General features: G+C 41.5%; 1 protein-coding gene across 5 annotated transcripts in view; it reads left to right on the top strand.

Annotated features, from left to right (window-relative positions):
• LOC148019111 (histone H2A deubiquitinase (DUF3755)) overlaps window positions 1-13301 on the top strand; it is a 64836-nt gene that overhangs the window by 27823 nt on the left and 23712 nt on the right. For 3 of the 5 annotated variants that reach the window (XM_087660618.1, XM_087660616.1, XM_087660615.1), the window contains 5 exons: window positions 5015-5114; window positions 5803-5871; window positions 6321-6423; window positions 12850-12932; window positions 13090-13151. In XM_087660618.1, the coding sequence (XP_087516744.1) occupies window positions 5015-5114; window positions 5803-5871; window positions 6321-6423; window positions 12850-12932; window positions 13090-13151 (417 nt within the window). The remainder of the gene's footprint in view (window positions 1-5014; window positions 5115-5802; window positions 5872-6320; window positions 6424-12849; window positions 12933-13089; window positions 13152-13301) is intronic. The other 2 variants (XM_087660620.1, XM_087660617.1) reach the window with 2 other exon arrangements.

Here is a 13301-nt window from a genome sequence, read left to right as displayed (position 1 = left end):
CAACACACCCGAAGGGCTGCAGCGCCAACTGGACGCACTACAGGCCTTATGCCAAGACAAAGACCTAACTGTGAACCTGGGAAAAACCAAGGTCATGGTGTTCAACACGTCAACCCAATGGCTCCGTCGGTCGGTACCCCCCTTCACATACGGTGGAGAAACCGTGGACGTGGTCCAAAGATACGTCTATATGGGGATTACATTCTCTGGACCGAGATTTACCCTGAGAAAATTTGTGGAAGATAGACTAACCCGAGGCTATGCAGCCCTTGGGTCAATGGAGAACCAATGTGCCCGCATACAGTTCCAGGAACCCCGGACAAAACTCTGGCTTTTTGACACCTTGGTCACACCAACCCTCCTGTACGGGGCTCCCATATGGGGTTCAATCTCTACCACACGCGGAGGGCCCCACAGGATCAGCCACTGCCTGAGGAGGAGGCCACCTATGAGGGATGGGACCAGATGGAGAGACCCCTAGTACTTATGATCTCACGGATGATCCGAAGCAAGCCCTCCGTACCACACGAGATCATCCGCGCAAAGCTGGGGGCACCGCCCCTCGTGGCTGAGGCCCTCTTCCAGACCGTGACCTTCTTGCGCCGAATATGGGACCTGCCCCGGCACCGGTACCCCAGACTTGCCCTGAAGTCATCCAAACAGCTAGCAACACAAGGGGACACTGAGTGCTGGTATGCCCGAACAGAGACCTGGCTACGGCTCCATGGCCTGCACATGGACCACCTCCCCCCACTACAATACATCCTAGACTGCCCACACCTGGAGCTCAGCCGAGAGGAGGTAAATCGCATCACCAGAATGGATATCATCCAGACAGACACCGCCAGGACATGGGTGACCCCCACATCGGAACTAGGAACCAATAAGGCTTTCTACCGAGAACACTTCCTGCATATCTCCCCGGACGGCTTCATCACTCGCCCAAGCTACATGGACACACACTTGTCTGACGGGGTCAGAAGTGCCATCGGACAGATCCGCACGTCCTCACACCAACTACGGGTCGAAACGGGCAGATACGGGGCCAACCCCCCTCCCCCCAGAAGACCGAATCTGTCAGCTCTGCCATCTCGAGCCAGAGACAGGGGAACACTATATCTGTAGATGCCCAGTATACTACGAAATCCGGGGATGCTTCCACTGCCTATTTAGCGAAGGATTCGGACCACTCTCCAAGGTGATGGAATTCAAAGACCAGAGATGCCTGGGGCTCTTTCTACTGGAAATATGACGCCACAGAGACCACCTCCTACGAACCACGGAGCAAAGACAAGGAGCCACCAACCAACGCACACTCAACGACTTCTACCAAATACCAGCTACCCTCCCCACCACCGAGGCCCCACCAGCCCAACCGGCCTCCCGGCCCTCGGGGACCACCTTAGAAATAGCCACAGCGAGAGGTAAAGCCCGGCGACCACGCCCCGCCGGCCCCCGTCCCTGCAGAAGACACTGGTCAAAGATACAAGGAATACTACGCCGCCATCGGAGGGCCTCGCCCCGCCGCTTTAGCCTCTCCATGCTAGACCGACCCATGCGGGACATCTTAGGATGAACACCCCAGGAGCAGTTCCACACCGCACTGGGAGTACCTCTAGATTGTATCTAGTCCAGATATCATTTTGTACCTACTCAAGTTAGTTCAACATAGCATAAATGTTAGCTTCACTGGGACTTTTGAAATCTCCCAGACATTTGTGTGCAACATTTTGGTCTCATAGGCCAACTTGGCCTGTTGTAGACGTTAATATAACTTTCTTTCTTTCTTTCTTTTTTCTCTCTATGTTCACTCTCTCTTAGTCTTTGTCCTACGCTTCCGCATCGCTGCACTCTGACATCTATATCCTTGTACCTTTGGTAAATGCCTACTAGTGCAATGGTGCATCTCAATATACATGGCAATATTTGCATTCCCAGTGGTATCCTCAAAATAACTTGCATCTGTACGAAGAGCCCTATTATAGTTCCACATTGTGAATCTTAAATTCTCATAGTTTGTGTATTGTTATTTGGAGTGATAGTTGGTGATAATCACTCATCCATCACAATACATTGCAAATTTTCTTCTTGTTTGAGCTTCGTGCACATGGAGCATGTGCTTTTTTCTGTCTGCAATTTGGACTGGAGTAAGGTCTTCATCTAAATATGTCTTATTCCCTTTTAGGGCTCCTCTCTAGGACAAGGACCCCTTTTTTTCCATATCCTCAAACTCAAGAATTTTGACAGTTATTGTGCTCACATGCCATGCATCTATGATTGGTACCTCATTTGCACCGATTTCGCTCCAAGTGCTTTTGCATCTTCTTGCAAGGTGTCTTCTTTGGCCCACCCTACTATGTGCATTGGCAAAGCATGTACTCTATGGTTTGCCTCCTTCTCAAGAGTGGTAATTATTATCTTCACTTGGTGAACGAATGTCATTTTTTGCTTTCTAACCACAGTAATCCATTGCGTGGTTTCCTTCACTTGTGCTTGCATTTGTTTTGTTATTTCAGCCCATGAGTTGATTTCTTTTTCCACATGTACACAAACATCTTTTATTTCATCTTGTACTTTTGGGGTACTCTTCTCCTCCTTTTGAATATACAATATCATAGGCTTTTTACATTCTTGCAGTTGCTCTTCAAGCTTCAGCGTTAAATGATTGTCATACATGTCATTTTCATTATTTCCAATTGTCTTTTGTATTTCATGAGTTCTTTTTGCAACTCACTAAATGCCCTTTTCTATGGCCTCTTTCCATGACACAATTCGTTAATAGAATTGTCCCTCTATTTTTGCATTGCATTTTAAGAGCATTTATGCCACATTAGCCTGCATGGCCCTTGCATGTTTGTAACAAACCTTTGTATATCAATTGTGACGAAGATATATTGGCTCAATGATTCCAAATTAATTTGATGCTCATGTACTTTGAAACACAATTTGTTATTTAAGTGTTTAAAAATATGATTGAATGTTCATATTTCATTTTAAGGGTGGTCAATGGCTAGAACATCCTATAATTATACTTGGGTCGTCATTGACAAGATGTCTAAGAGAAATTAAAAGTTTAGTTAGGCAGTCAAATTGACCAGAAAGCTGAGGTGACTAAGACTTTTACACTCAGATAGTCGCATTGACTAGAAGCCTATACAATGAGTGGTTTCAGAAAGTAAAACCAGGTGCTCATGATCTAGGAAATAGACCATGAACTGGTGAACCTACATATAATGAAGCTTTCCAGAAGCTAAATTTGGCGACTCCTAAAATTTAAGAGGTTACTGTTTTTGGAAATTGCTCAAATGGAAATTCTATTTACATCAAAGGCTCTGAAATTTTGCAAGGAACATTTTGTCTTTAGTAGCTATCTCAAATTCTTAACCATTGAGAGATTTTTAGAGTAGAAGGTTTGGAAGTTTCTTTCTCTAGGAAAGCAACATTGGCATTTATTATAAAACATGTGTCATTTTGAAGAAACAAGTGTCTCTACACTTGTCATTTTCAGTAAATACTTGTCGTTTGTAACCTCTACTTTTCACTTTTGAGCACCCAAGCCCCACACCTATATATTGGAAGTCTCTCTCTTCATTTGGAATAAGCTCTCATGCTGAAATTTCAGCCATATTCTTTGTACTCTCCCATCTATCTCTCATCCAAGAAGCACTTTTTACTTAGTTTGATCTAATCCAAGCACTAAGAAAAAAATCAGCTTGCTGTCCGAGTTTGCAGAAATTAGGGTTTCAAAACCCTAATTTTCAGAATTGTAGCAAATCAGTCTTTTGTATATGGTTTAGGCACTTGGTGCCCGTGGTTTTGTTTCAATAAATTCTTGTAAATGGGGAGGGGCCGGTTCCCCTCTCAACATGGTGTGTTTCGACTCTCTCTCTCTCTTCCCCCCCCCCCCCCCCCCCCAATTTTCATGGTGATAATTGATCGAGTTGGTTAAGTTGAAAGTGTTGTCATTGTCATGTTCTTACAAGGTTGCCTATCATTTCATTCATACATGTCTTGAATTGCTTTGGAACATTTTCCAGCTTATTGTCTTGCATTTTGCAAATCTCATGCAGTGCATTTATGCAGCCCTGTGCGTTTGAATCGACTATGTATTTAGATCGACTCCATATTTTCCTCTCCCCTCATGTGGGGCTTTTCAAAGATGAACCTTCCATTCTAATTGTGGTGGTTTTTTTCTTTGGGGGGGGGGGGGTGGGAGACAACACTTGCTATTGCTGCTGTAAAACACTTGTTTCTGCTATAGAAATTTCCCATTGTATTGCTTTCACACACACACACACACACACACACGGGTGGAGAGAGAGAGAGAGAGAGAGAGAGAGAGAGAGAGAGAGAGAGAGAGCGCCTAGTTTGCTAGTTGTGGAGGGGGGATGGAGTGTATGGTGGTGGGCCCATGGTGGCGTGATGGATGGGCTGCGGCATACGTGACACATATTGACCTTTAATCTGGTTTATCTTCCTTTAATTTTAAACTTCAATCAATAGTCTTAGAAACATCCTTTGCTTCATAGCTTGTAAAATCAGGCCAGAAGGGTGATTGGACCTATGGTAATGGGCAAAAGTGACAGATCAATCCAAGGAGACAAGAGATCATGATCAAGCTGAATGAGAGAGAGAGAGAGAGAGAGAGAGAGAGAGAGAGAGAGAGAGAGAGAGAGAAAGGGGGAGGGTCGGAGAGGGGGAGTAAGGGAGGAAGCCCACCCATCTGTACTCGGAAGAAAGGGACATTTTAAAAGCTTTGGGATTACCCTCTATGTGCCATGTCGGATCGGTGTTTGGTTTGGAAAGCTGTCTTTATTGTAATATAGGCTATAGAATAGATGAAAGAGGCTGCTGGAAGTGGCTTTAAATTAAACCCTCTAAATGTAAACAGTTGATTTGAGCTAGGACTAAATCTATGCAAAACAATGGTGGAGGTAAAGGATTTACTTGTGATCGAACCAGTTGGGTACCTTGATCTCATGCCAATGTGCATTCTGCTTATTTTTGTCTCCAGATTTGCTGGTGAATCACCAATCAACAAGTACATTAAAATTGCTGCCCGCTTACCAGAGAAAACAGTTCGTGATGTTGCCCTGCGGTGTAGGTGGATGTTGGTACACTCTTCTACCCCCTCTATCCTGATAATTCTTTTACAAGTATCATCTTTTAGTAATATCTTGTAAGGTTTTTTGACCTGTCATTGATATCATTAATTAGTTTGTCTAGATGTTGTTTCTCCTCAAAGTCTGTGCTAGACTTTCTTTTCAAAGAGATGATATTCAGTGTGCTTCACTTCACTTTCATGATGATTTTCATAAGAGAGAGAGCACTTTACATTGCATTCATCATACCCTCTCCAATATTTCTAGGCACGTAATTTCTGTCAACTTATTCTCTATGAGTATAAGGAAAATTAATCATCCGCCTCTGAACTAATGGAGCCTCAAGTACACTTTTCTGAGAAGTGTACTTATTTGTGTTCAAGCTTGTATATTCAAATTGTTTAGGTGGTTTGCTTCCACATTGTAGCTCAGCATGCCATATAATTCAGATCCTTGGTGGTTATTGAGGTGTGTTCCACAGCAGAAAAAGAGAATTTAAAAATAGACGTGGGCAAGGTCTTCTTGCTTGCAAATATAAGTACCTACCTTAGCTCACTCATGGCAACAAATTGTTAATAGCTGTGGAGGATAATGCCACATCCATTATAACTCGATCATACTGATAATTTTTACTCGTACTCATTCATGGTTTTAAATCTCTCATACGCCAGTGATGATAATTATATTAATGGTGTGACAGAAGAAGGATAGTGAAAAAAGACGAAAGGCAGAAGAACAAAATCCACCCAAGAAGAGCAAAGATAAGAAGGTATACATATGTACTCATTTTATTTTCATAGAAATTGCAAAGTACATATGCAATTTAAGCCCTCTTTTTTTGGGATAAAAAAAGCAAAGGATATATGTGCATTCTTTAAAGATTCACATGGTGAGGATTTCCAAAAGCTGAAGGCTGTTATGCTTATGTGTGATTGAAATTTCAACTGTCTGTTTTCATCACATGATCAGGATTGGGAGTAGATGAAAAGGAAAGTAGTGAGGCAATGCTGTCGTAAAGGCAACAGAACATGTAGTTAAACTTATTATAACTTGGCTACGTGTAAAAGCCTGACTATTGATTTATTAATACCGGGGTAGAAAAGATGGAGGGCGATTTCAACTTCCAAAATTTTTCCTATAACTATCATATTTATTGTAAGCATCGATAGCTCCTTCTGACATCATCTATGTATTGTTATTGAACCTTCTTATGTTCAGGATAAACCATCAGATTATAAACCTCCTAATCAAGTACGATCTACACCTACTTACACTGCACCAATCTTGCCAGTGGAAAATGATGATGGTATTCCCAATGGAGGTATTGTTAGTCTTCATATGCCAATGATCAAAATTATGCTAACTTGAGAAGATTTTCCCATCTTAAAGGTAGTTCACTTTTAAATGGAAGGTGAGAGTAAAAGTGGAAGGTAGTTATTTTTAAGTCCAATTATCCAAGCATATTTTTAATTGTATATTTCCGACTTTTTAGTATGCAAGTGGTTGTAACGTTTATCATTGCCTGCCTTTTGGTTATGTTTGTTGATCTCACCTATGAGGCTTTCATGCAATCAAAAATACCTTGAAAACAGTTTGGTAATAATAAACTAGGTACAGTTCTGCCCGAAACTTTACTCTGACACCGTGGCAACTGATTTATTAAAAAAAAACAGTAAAAAGAGAAAAACAGTATGCCTTTAAACTGCCCAAGTATTATGAGTGTAAGTGGCTTAATTTGCTGGCACACCCTCTCAGTGCTTACTTTGCCAAAAGAGTCTCCCATATGTCAGCATTTGTTTGTGCTGGCTATATTTGAATGCAGACAATCTATTATCTGGTAGCTTTTTTGGAAAAGTAAAGACAGCTTCAATTATTTGGAGGATTTGTTCCATTTAACACTGTCACCACCCTAGGACTTCAAATTGAGAATTGCTTCATTTACTTTGGTTAAAGAACAATTTATTGAATTGACCCTTCAGAAATATGAAGAACAGAACGTTGGGTGTGAGTCCCTAAGGGAGAATTCAGATGGGATTCTGGAGAAATGATAATCCTGTGTCATGTCGATTAGAAGAGGGTGTTTTGCTATATGGATTGTATAAGAAAAAGGAATAAGGCTCATGGTATCTATGCAAGGGAGATGAATCTACAATCCTGTGTCTTCTGGACTCAGTAGAAACTAGGGTTCTCTAAGGGCCTAGACAGAGCTGTTCTAGAAACTTGGGTCTCTGTGGGATCTCTTCCCAGAGTTTAGCAGACATTAGAGTGTTCTAGTATCTTTTTGGGTGGCTCTTTGTGTTTGGGTGTGCAGCCACTGTCTAGCATGGGATTTCTTCTATGACTTTCATGAGTCTCTGCAAGTGTTCTCTATATAAATGGATGCTTGTGTGACCTCTTCTCACTTCACAAAGTGCTTGCTTTTCTCTATATAGATGAATGCTTGTGTGACCTCTTCTCACTTCACAAAGTGCTTGCTTTTCTGTTGCTCTTAATTCTTGCTTTGCAGGAGATTGTGTACTGTGTACATGTGTGTTTTGTTCCTCTTTGATTGTATATGCTTATTCTTTATAGGTTTCCATCATGGTTTTTGTTTTATGCTCTTAACTTCTGTGGCTGCCTTCTCACTGCTCATTGCAAAGACTTATTATTGCACACTACATGACTGTCCGATGGTGTCTTGCCTCACACTGTTGCTGTTTCCTCCTAGGCAAGTGCTGTAAAGGGGTTTGCATTGGAGACAATAGGGTGTATGACAAACACTAGCGGTGAATGAACTTAGAAACTCAGAGAATTAATGGATGATAACTGAAAACAAATGGTGATACAATGGGCCTTAGGCTTCTGTGTCTTCAGGATTGGGGCTGAAGGGTGAGCCAAGGAGTCTCATGTTGGCTGAGTGGTCAAGATGACTGCTCTGTCTTGGCTAATCAAGACGACAGAACCTGTGGAAGGGGATGCACTTCACTCATGAAAAAGTATTGTAGGCTACGATCATAGTGTTGTGACTCCACAAAGGGATCCAAGAAGCATTGTTGATCCAAGAAGTCGTTGTGGAGAAATCCAAGTACTCCAGAATGCACAACAAGAGAAGTGGGGCCTAAGGTGATATGATTATTGGCACTTGATTGTTGTAAGATAACTGGCATGAAGGGAACTTTGAAAAGAAACTCTTGATGCAAATCACTTAAGTTCTCACAATGAAAACTTGTATCTAGCACTGCCTTTGAATATCCACACATAGCACAAGAGAAACGATCAATAAGCCCAATTAGGTGCATAAAGGCCAAGACAGTAAGCCACAAAGAAGTGTAAGAATCTCGTGCATAAAGATGCACTCACATCCACATAACTCCTTTTGATAATTTGCTCACCAAAAAGGTAAAGCACTTCAATTCTCTACCATCTATCCACCAAGCACAATGCAACTCGTGTCACACATGACGCCATGCATAACAAGTCACTGCTAATGCAGCAAAATAGACAAATGGAAAACCACAAATTAAATAACTAAATAATATGTCACTTTTATAACAATAAGATGAATAAATTTGCTGCCATAGTTTGGTAGTAACTTGTTTGAACACACTTAGGATTGTGAAGATATGCTAGGGTTTGCATTGAGAAAACACAGAATGTACGAATACGGTTGAAACACAATAGCTTAGACAGTAATACAATAAATGCAAACCCTGAATGCAAAATGCAAAACACATAAAGAGAAGAAAGAGAACTTTGAAGTGAATGAATCAATGTTATAAATGAATGAGAGAATGTATAGAATTCTCAAGGAAAAAGCTATCCAACAGTTGGTGGCTCTCATGGGAATGGGTTGAGGGAGGTGTCAATGTGTATCATCCATCGCAGACAGATTTGGAGTGTAGTAACCACCAATCGGAGCACATGCAGATGAAGAAAAGAGCTGAAAATAGAAAAGGAATCTACTATAGATGCAAATGCAAATCAAGCCAATGTTGGAAATGGAAGGGCAACAAGTTGGAAACCATAACGTAGCAGTCTCTAGAACTGGAATTGGTAAATGCAGCAATGTATTATGTAATTGCCTTAAGATTATGGCAGCTTATTACTGACAGTAGTGGGAGGCAAGATGACAGTTGTAGACTACGTAGCAGCAGTTGCTTGGGGCTGGACAACTAGTGAAAGAGGATTGATGGCTAAAACGTGCAAGACAAGGATAGGTTGAATAGTGGACAGCTTGTCTATTTATAGATGCAGAAGGATCCTCCACATTAGGGTTTTGCATGTGGGACATAGAACCACTCCCGGTTTCATGAAACTTTGGGTAATTTATATGTTTTGGGGCTTTTTCTAAAAAGCTAATTAGTATGGAATGGATTTTTGGAACCAAGAAGGGATTTCAAGAAAAGCTCAAGGCCATTTTTACCTCAAGGCGTCCCACCCCAAAGTAGCCAAGGCATCGGACAAAGGGTGTATATTGGCTGCCCAATGGCCTACCAAGACTATAGAGGCAATGGTTATCTTACCAAGGGAGTCCAAGTGATCACCCAAGAGAGGCTTAGGATCCACTAGGCGAGTACATTATTAGGCTAGTCTAACATTTATAGTATGCTTAGTTCTTCATGTTAGAATTTGCCAATTTTAGGCAATGCCCAATATAATTTGTGTGGTATGGACACTTATTAAAGTATCAAAGTGTGGTGTGTCATAGGACTTCAAATGTGGTGATACTAGGTTGTAGAGTTAAGTTAATCCAACTCTAGTTAGAGTATGGAAGATCGGTTAGGTCTTGAGAACTTAGTTGTACTTTGTACTTTTTTGTGATGTTTTCTCTTGAGCTAATACATTCTCTTGAGCTTACACTGTCTACTGTCTACTGCATCTCAATTCTCTCTCCTCCATAGTTAGCTGCTTCTCAAGTTTGGTATTAGAGCCACACATGCGGGTTTTGTCTCATCACTGTTAGGTGATGCCACCTGCTTGAGGTTGTTATTGCCACTAACTCGGCTCAGCCTGCTCAGCTAATGTGTTGAAGGAGGAGGATGAGTTGTCTTGTCTAGCCCAGCCACTATAACCAACTAGTGTAGTTGCTTGCGTCACCTTGCATAGCTGCAATACCACCGCCAAATAGCTGGAATGCCACCACCAAGTCTGCCCACCACTTGCTTGAATCTGCACCCCTCTTGCCGTTGCCTAGTGTTGCTCCCCAACACTGTCACTTGCCTGTGACACCTTACTCTCGTCAGGACCGTCAATCTGCCCAATGCCACACTGTCCAAATGGCACCTCTTGCATGCACATCCTTATCATGTAGCACACTACTCTATGCATCTCATTGTGTAGAGCATCCTTGAGTGGATCATGAGGTGTCTCCATCGGTAGTTCTTAACCATCATACCACCACATTCCCATACTTCTTCATCATTTCCCTCACCATTGACACCCTCAAGTGGTTAGGTTAGCTTGTATGTTTTCATAATCAGGAGGCAAACTTTTTAGCAATACACCAATACATATATCTTCATCCATTTTCAGATTTATTCCTGCAAGCTGGGTTAGAAGACTCTCCATGTAGTTTAGATGGGATGCCAAGGATGTATGAGGCTTCATGTCGAGTCAAAAAAATTCAATCAGTAAACCATACTTTGAGGACTTGGATTGTGCAACAAACAAGGTATCCAATCTTTTCCATGTATCATTGGATGTGTCACATTATCCACATGATGGATGTAGCTGTCATCCAACTCAAGCTTTATAATGACTTGAGCCATTTGGCAATGCATCCTATGGCACATGGTTTATTTACAAGGTACAATAATGCTTGATGGCCAACAAAAAAGATAAAAGGTGCAGCAAGGAGATAATAACAAAACTTTTTTAATAGTATAAATCATTGTTAAACCTTATCTTTTGGTAGTGGAGTATTTTATTTCTACTTTGTTGAGCTGGCAACTTGCAAAACTCACAAGGAAACCCATGTTATATTCACCAAGTTGACATAACACAACACTACTTTAGAGGTGTTGATATATAGATGGAATGCTATGGTCTAATTTGGAAAAAATTGGGCTTGAGCTTTTCTTCAAGCCCCTTCTTGGTTCCAATTTTGGGCCTGAGAGGGGTTGTTGAACTAAAAATGCATTGTATTCTGATTAGCTCTTTAAAACAGCCCAAAACATGTAAATTACCAAAAGTTTCATTGAACAGGGAGTGGTTCTAGAGAACTTGTGTCCCACATGCAAAACCCTAATTTGGGAGGATCCTTTTGCATCTACAAGTAGATAGGCTATCCACCATTCAGCCCCATCCTTGTGTTCAGGTTTCCAACCCTCATGTGCAGATTTCAGCCATTAGCTCTAGTTTGTCCAGCTCCTGCCAACTGCAGCCCTTCCACCCTAGCACCTAGCCACCTGTCTACAGCTGCTGCCCTGCCGTTTGGAGTCCTCAAGCTACTGCATTTGCTGTCTGCCTACAGATGCCAGCAGTCCACGTCATCATCAGTACCTGCCCTGCCTGTGTTTACATCTCGGGGAGCTAGGCAACATGCGGCCATTGTCAGGTGACTGCTTCAGCATTTGTGTTTTGCTGTCCTGCAGGACACCTTCATCATTTCACACCTTCTCTGCTGTCGCCCAACTGCTTTCAGCATTGGATGATGCGTTTTGAGTTTTGCATTTAGGGTTTTGCGTTTATTGTGTTATTGTGTTTTAGTTGTGTTCATATGTTATGTGTTTTCTTATTGCAAACCCTAGCATATCTTCACATGATATCAGAGCCAATGCTCTTTTAAAGAGTATCTTGTGGTATTGTGGAGGTTGTATGTATATGAAAACCTTAAACGAATTGGGATGTATAGATAAATACGTATCTTAGATTCAGTAAGAAAGAGAAGGCTATACCTGCTGAACCTAACAAATACAGAATTACCTCTAGTAAAAATAGGGGAAGGCCATAGGGCAGGTGCTTACACCTACATTCCCTTCATATACAGAGAAATGTGGCCTGTAGCATTGTATGATCACTTATGAATGTTGTTCTGTCTGCATACTTGAGTTTGCTTGTGTGCTATGGTTTGATTAGTTCCCATTGGCCATTAACACACTTTTTTTGTGTCATGTCATCAGAGAGCAGTGCCTATGATTCAAGGGTCTTTGTTATTGTCTAGCTGTCCGTGTGTCCCAAATCACAAAGTTTTTGCTGCTTCCTCCATGCCTCAAATCAATCTTGTGGTCCTCAACACCTTTTGTTGGCCATTTTGGTGCATTTGTACATCTCTTGCTGCTCTTGGCACAGCTGAAAAAGAAGACTGACTACTAGTCTGGTGTGGATACTGTTAAACCCATTAGAGACCTGCAGTGCAATGTTGGTATCTATTGTGAAGTGGGGATTTGCTAGTGATTTGTCTGCCCATGGTGACCTGACAATGACCTTGGGACTGGACATTCTTCTCCTTTTATGCAGACATGGCATTGGGGTTACAAAAATATATCTTCCCTTGTAAAACTAATTTCCAACAAAGGGTGTAGAAGCCTCCCTTCATATTTGAATCCTACATATAGGAATATCTCATGCATTTGAACCACAGATATTGACAGTGAGTTATGGGTCCTGCAAAATGAAACATAATTACCTGTCTACAGTCTAAGAGGTCTTCTTTCTGTACCATCATCTGTGGTGCTGGAAATTGCTTGAGTGAATGCATTTATTTTCTTACTCAAAAGTCTTTTCTCTGGCTTGAACTTAAAAGTGATCCTGTTACCATTGCTGACAGCTATTGAAGGGACAGCGGGACAGCTACTTGATCAGAACTCTCAACTTATTGCTCAAATAAATGCAAATTTTACTGCCTGTAAGGTGTGCATATAACCTTCTCTTACCTTTTACTGGTGGCATTGGTTAGATCATATATTTTACTGGAGGGCCGAGGCATTGGTTAGAATATTGGTTTGAAAAAAGGATGTATCTGTCCTATGATAATGTGATTAATGGAGCAATATGGTGTTGTATGCAGCTCCAAGAGAACACTGATCTGTTGGTGCACTTTAGAGATAATATTTTAGCAATATCAAACAGGTATGTGTCAATAGTAAACTGTGACAAACTGTACTGTGCTTAAAAATCCGGAATTGTTACGAATACAAATTATGTTTAATATTGAATTTAGCACAGTATATGGTTCTTAGCCTATCACTGCAGTTATGTGGTGTATTGTTTGTGCATGTG

This window comes from Lygodium microphyllum, chromosome 20, assembly GCF_053477565.2.
Source record: "Lygodium microphyllum isolate KBCC chromosome 20, Lygodium_microphyllum_v1.1.10, whole genome shotgun sequence".
Classification (NCBI taxonomy): domain Eukaryota; kingdom Viridiplantae; phylum Streptophyta; class Polypodiopsida; order Schizaeales; family Lygodiaceae; genus Lygodium; species Lygodium microphyllum.
This window is presented reverse-complemented; position numbering and strand designations above follow the sequence as displayed.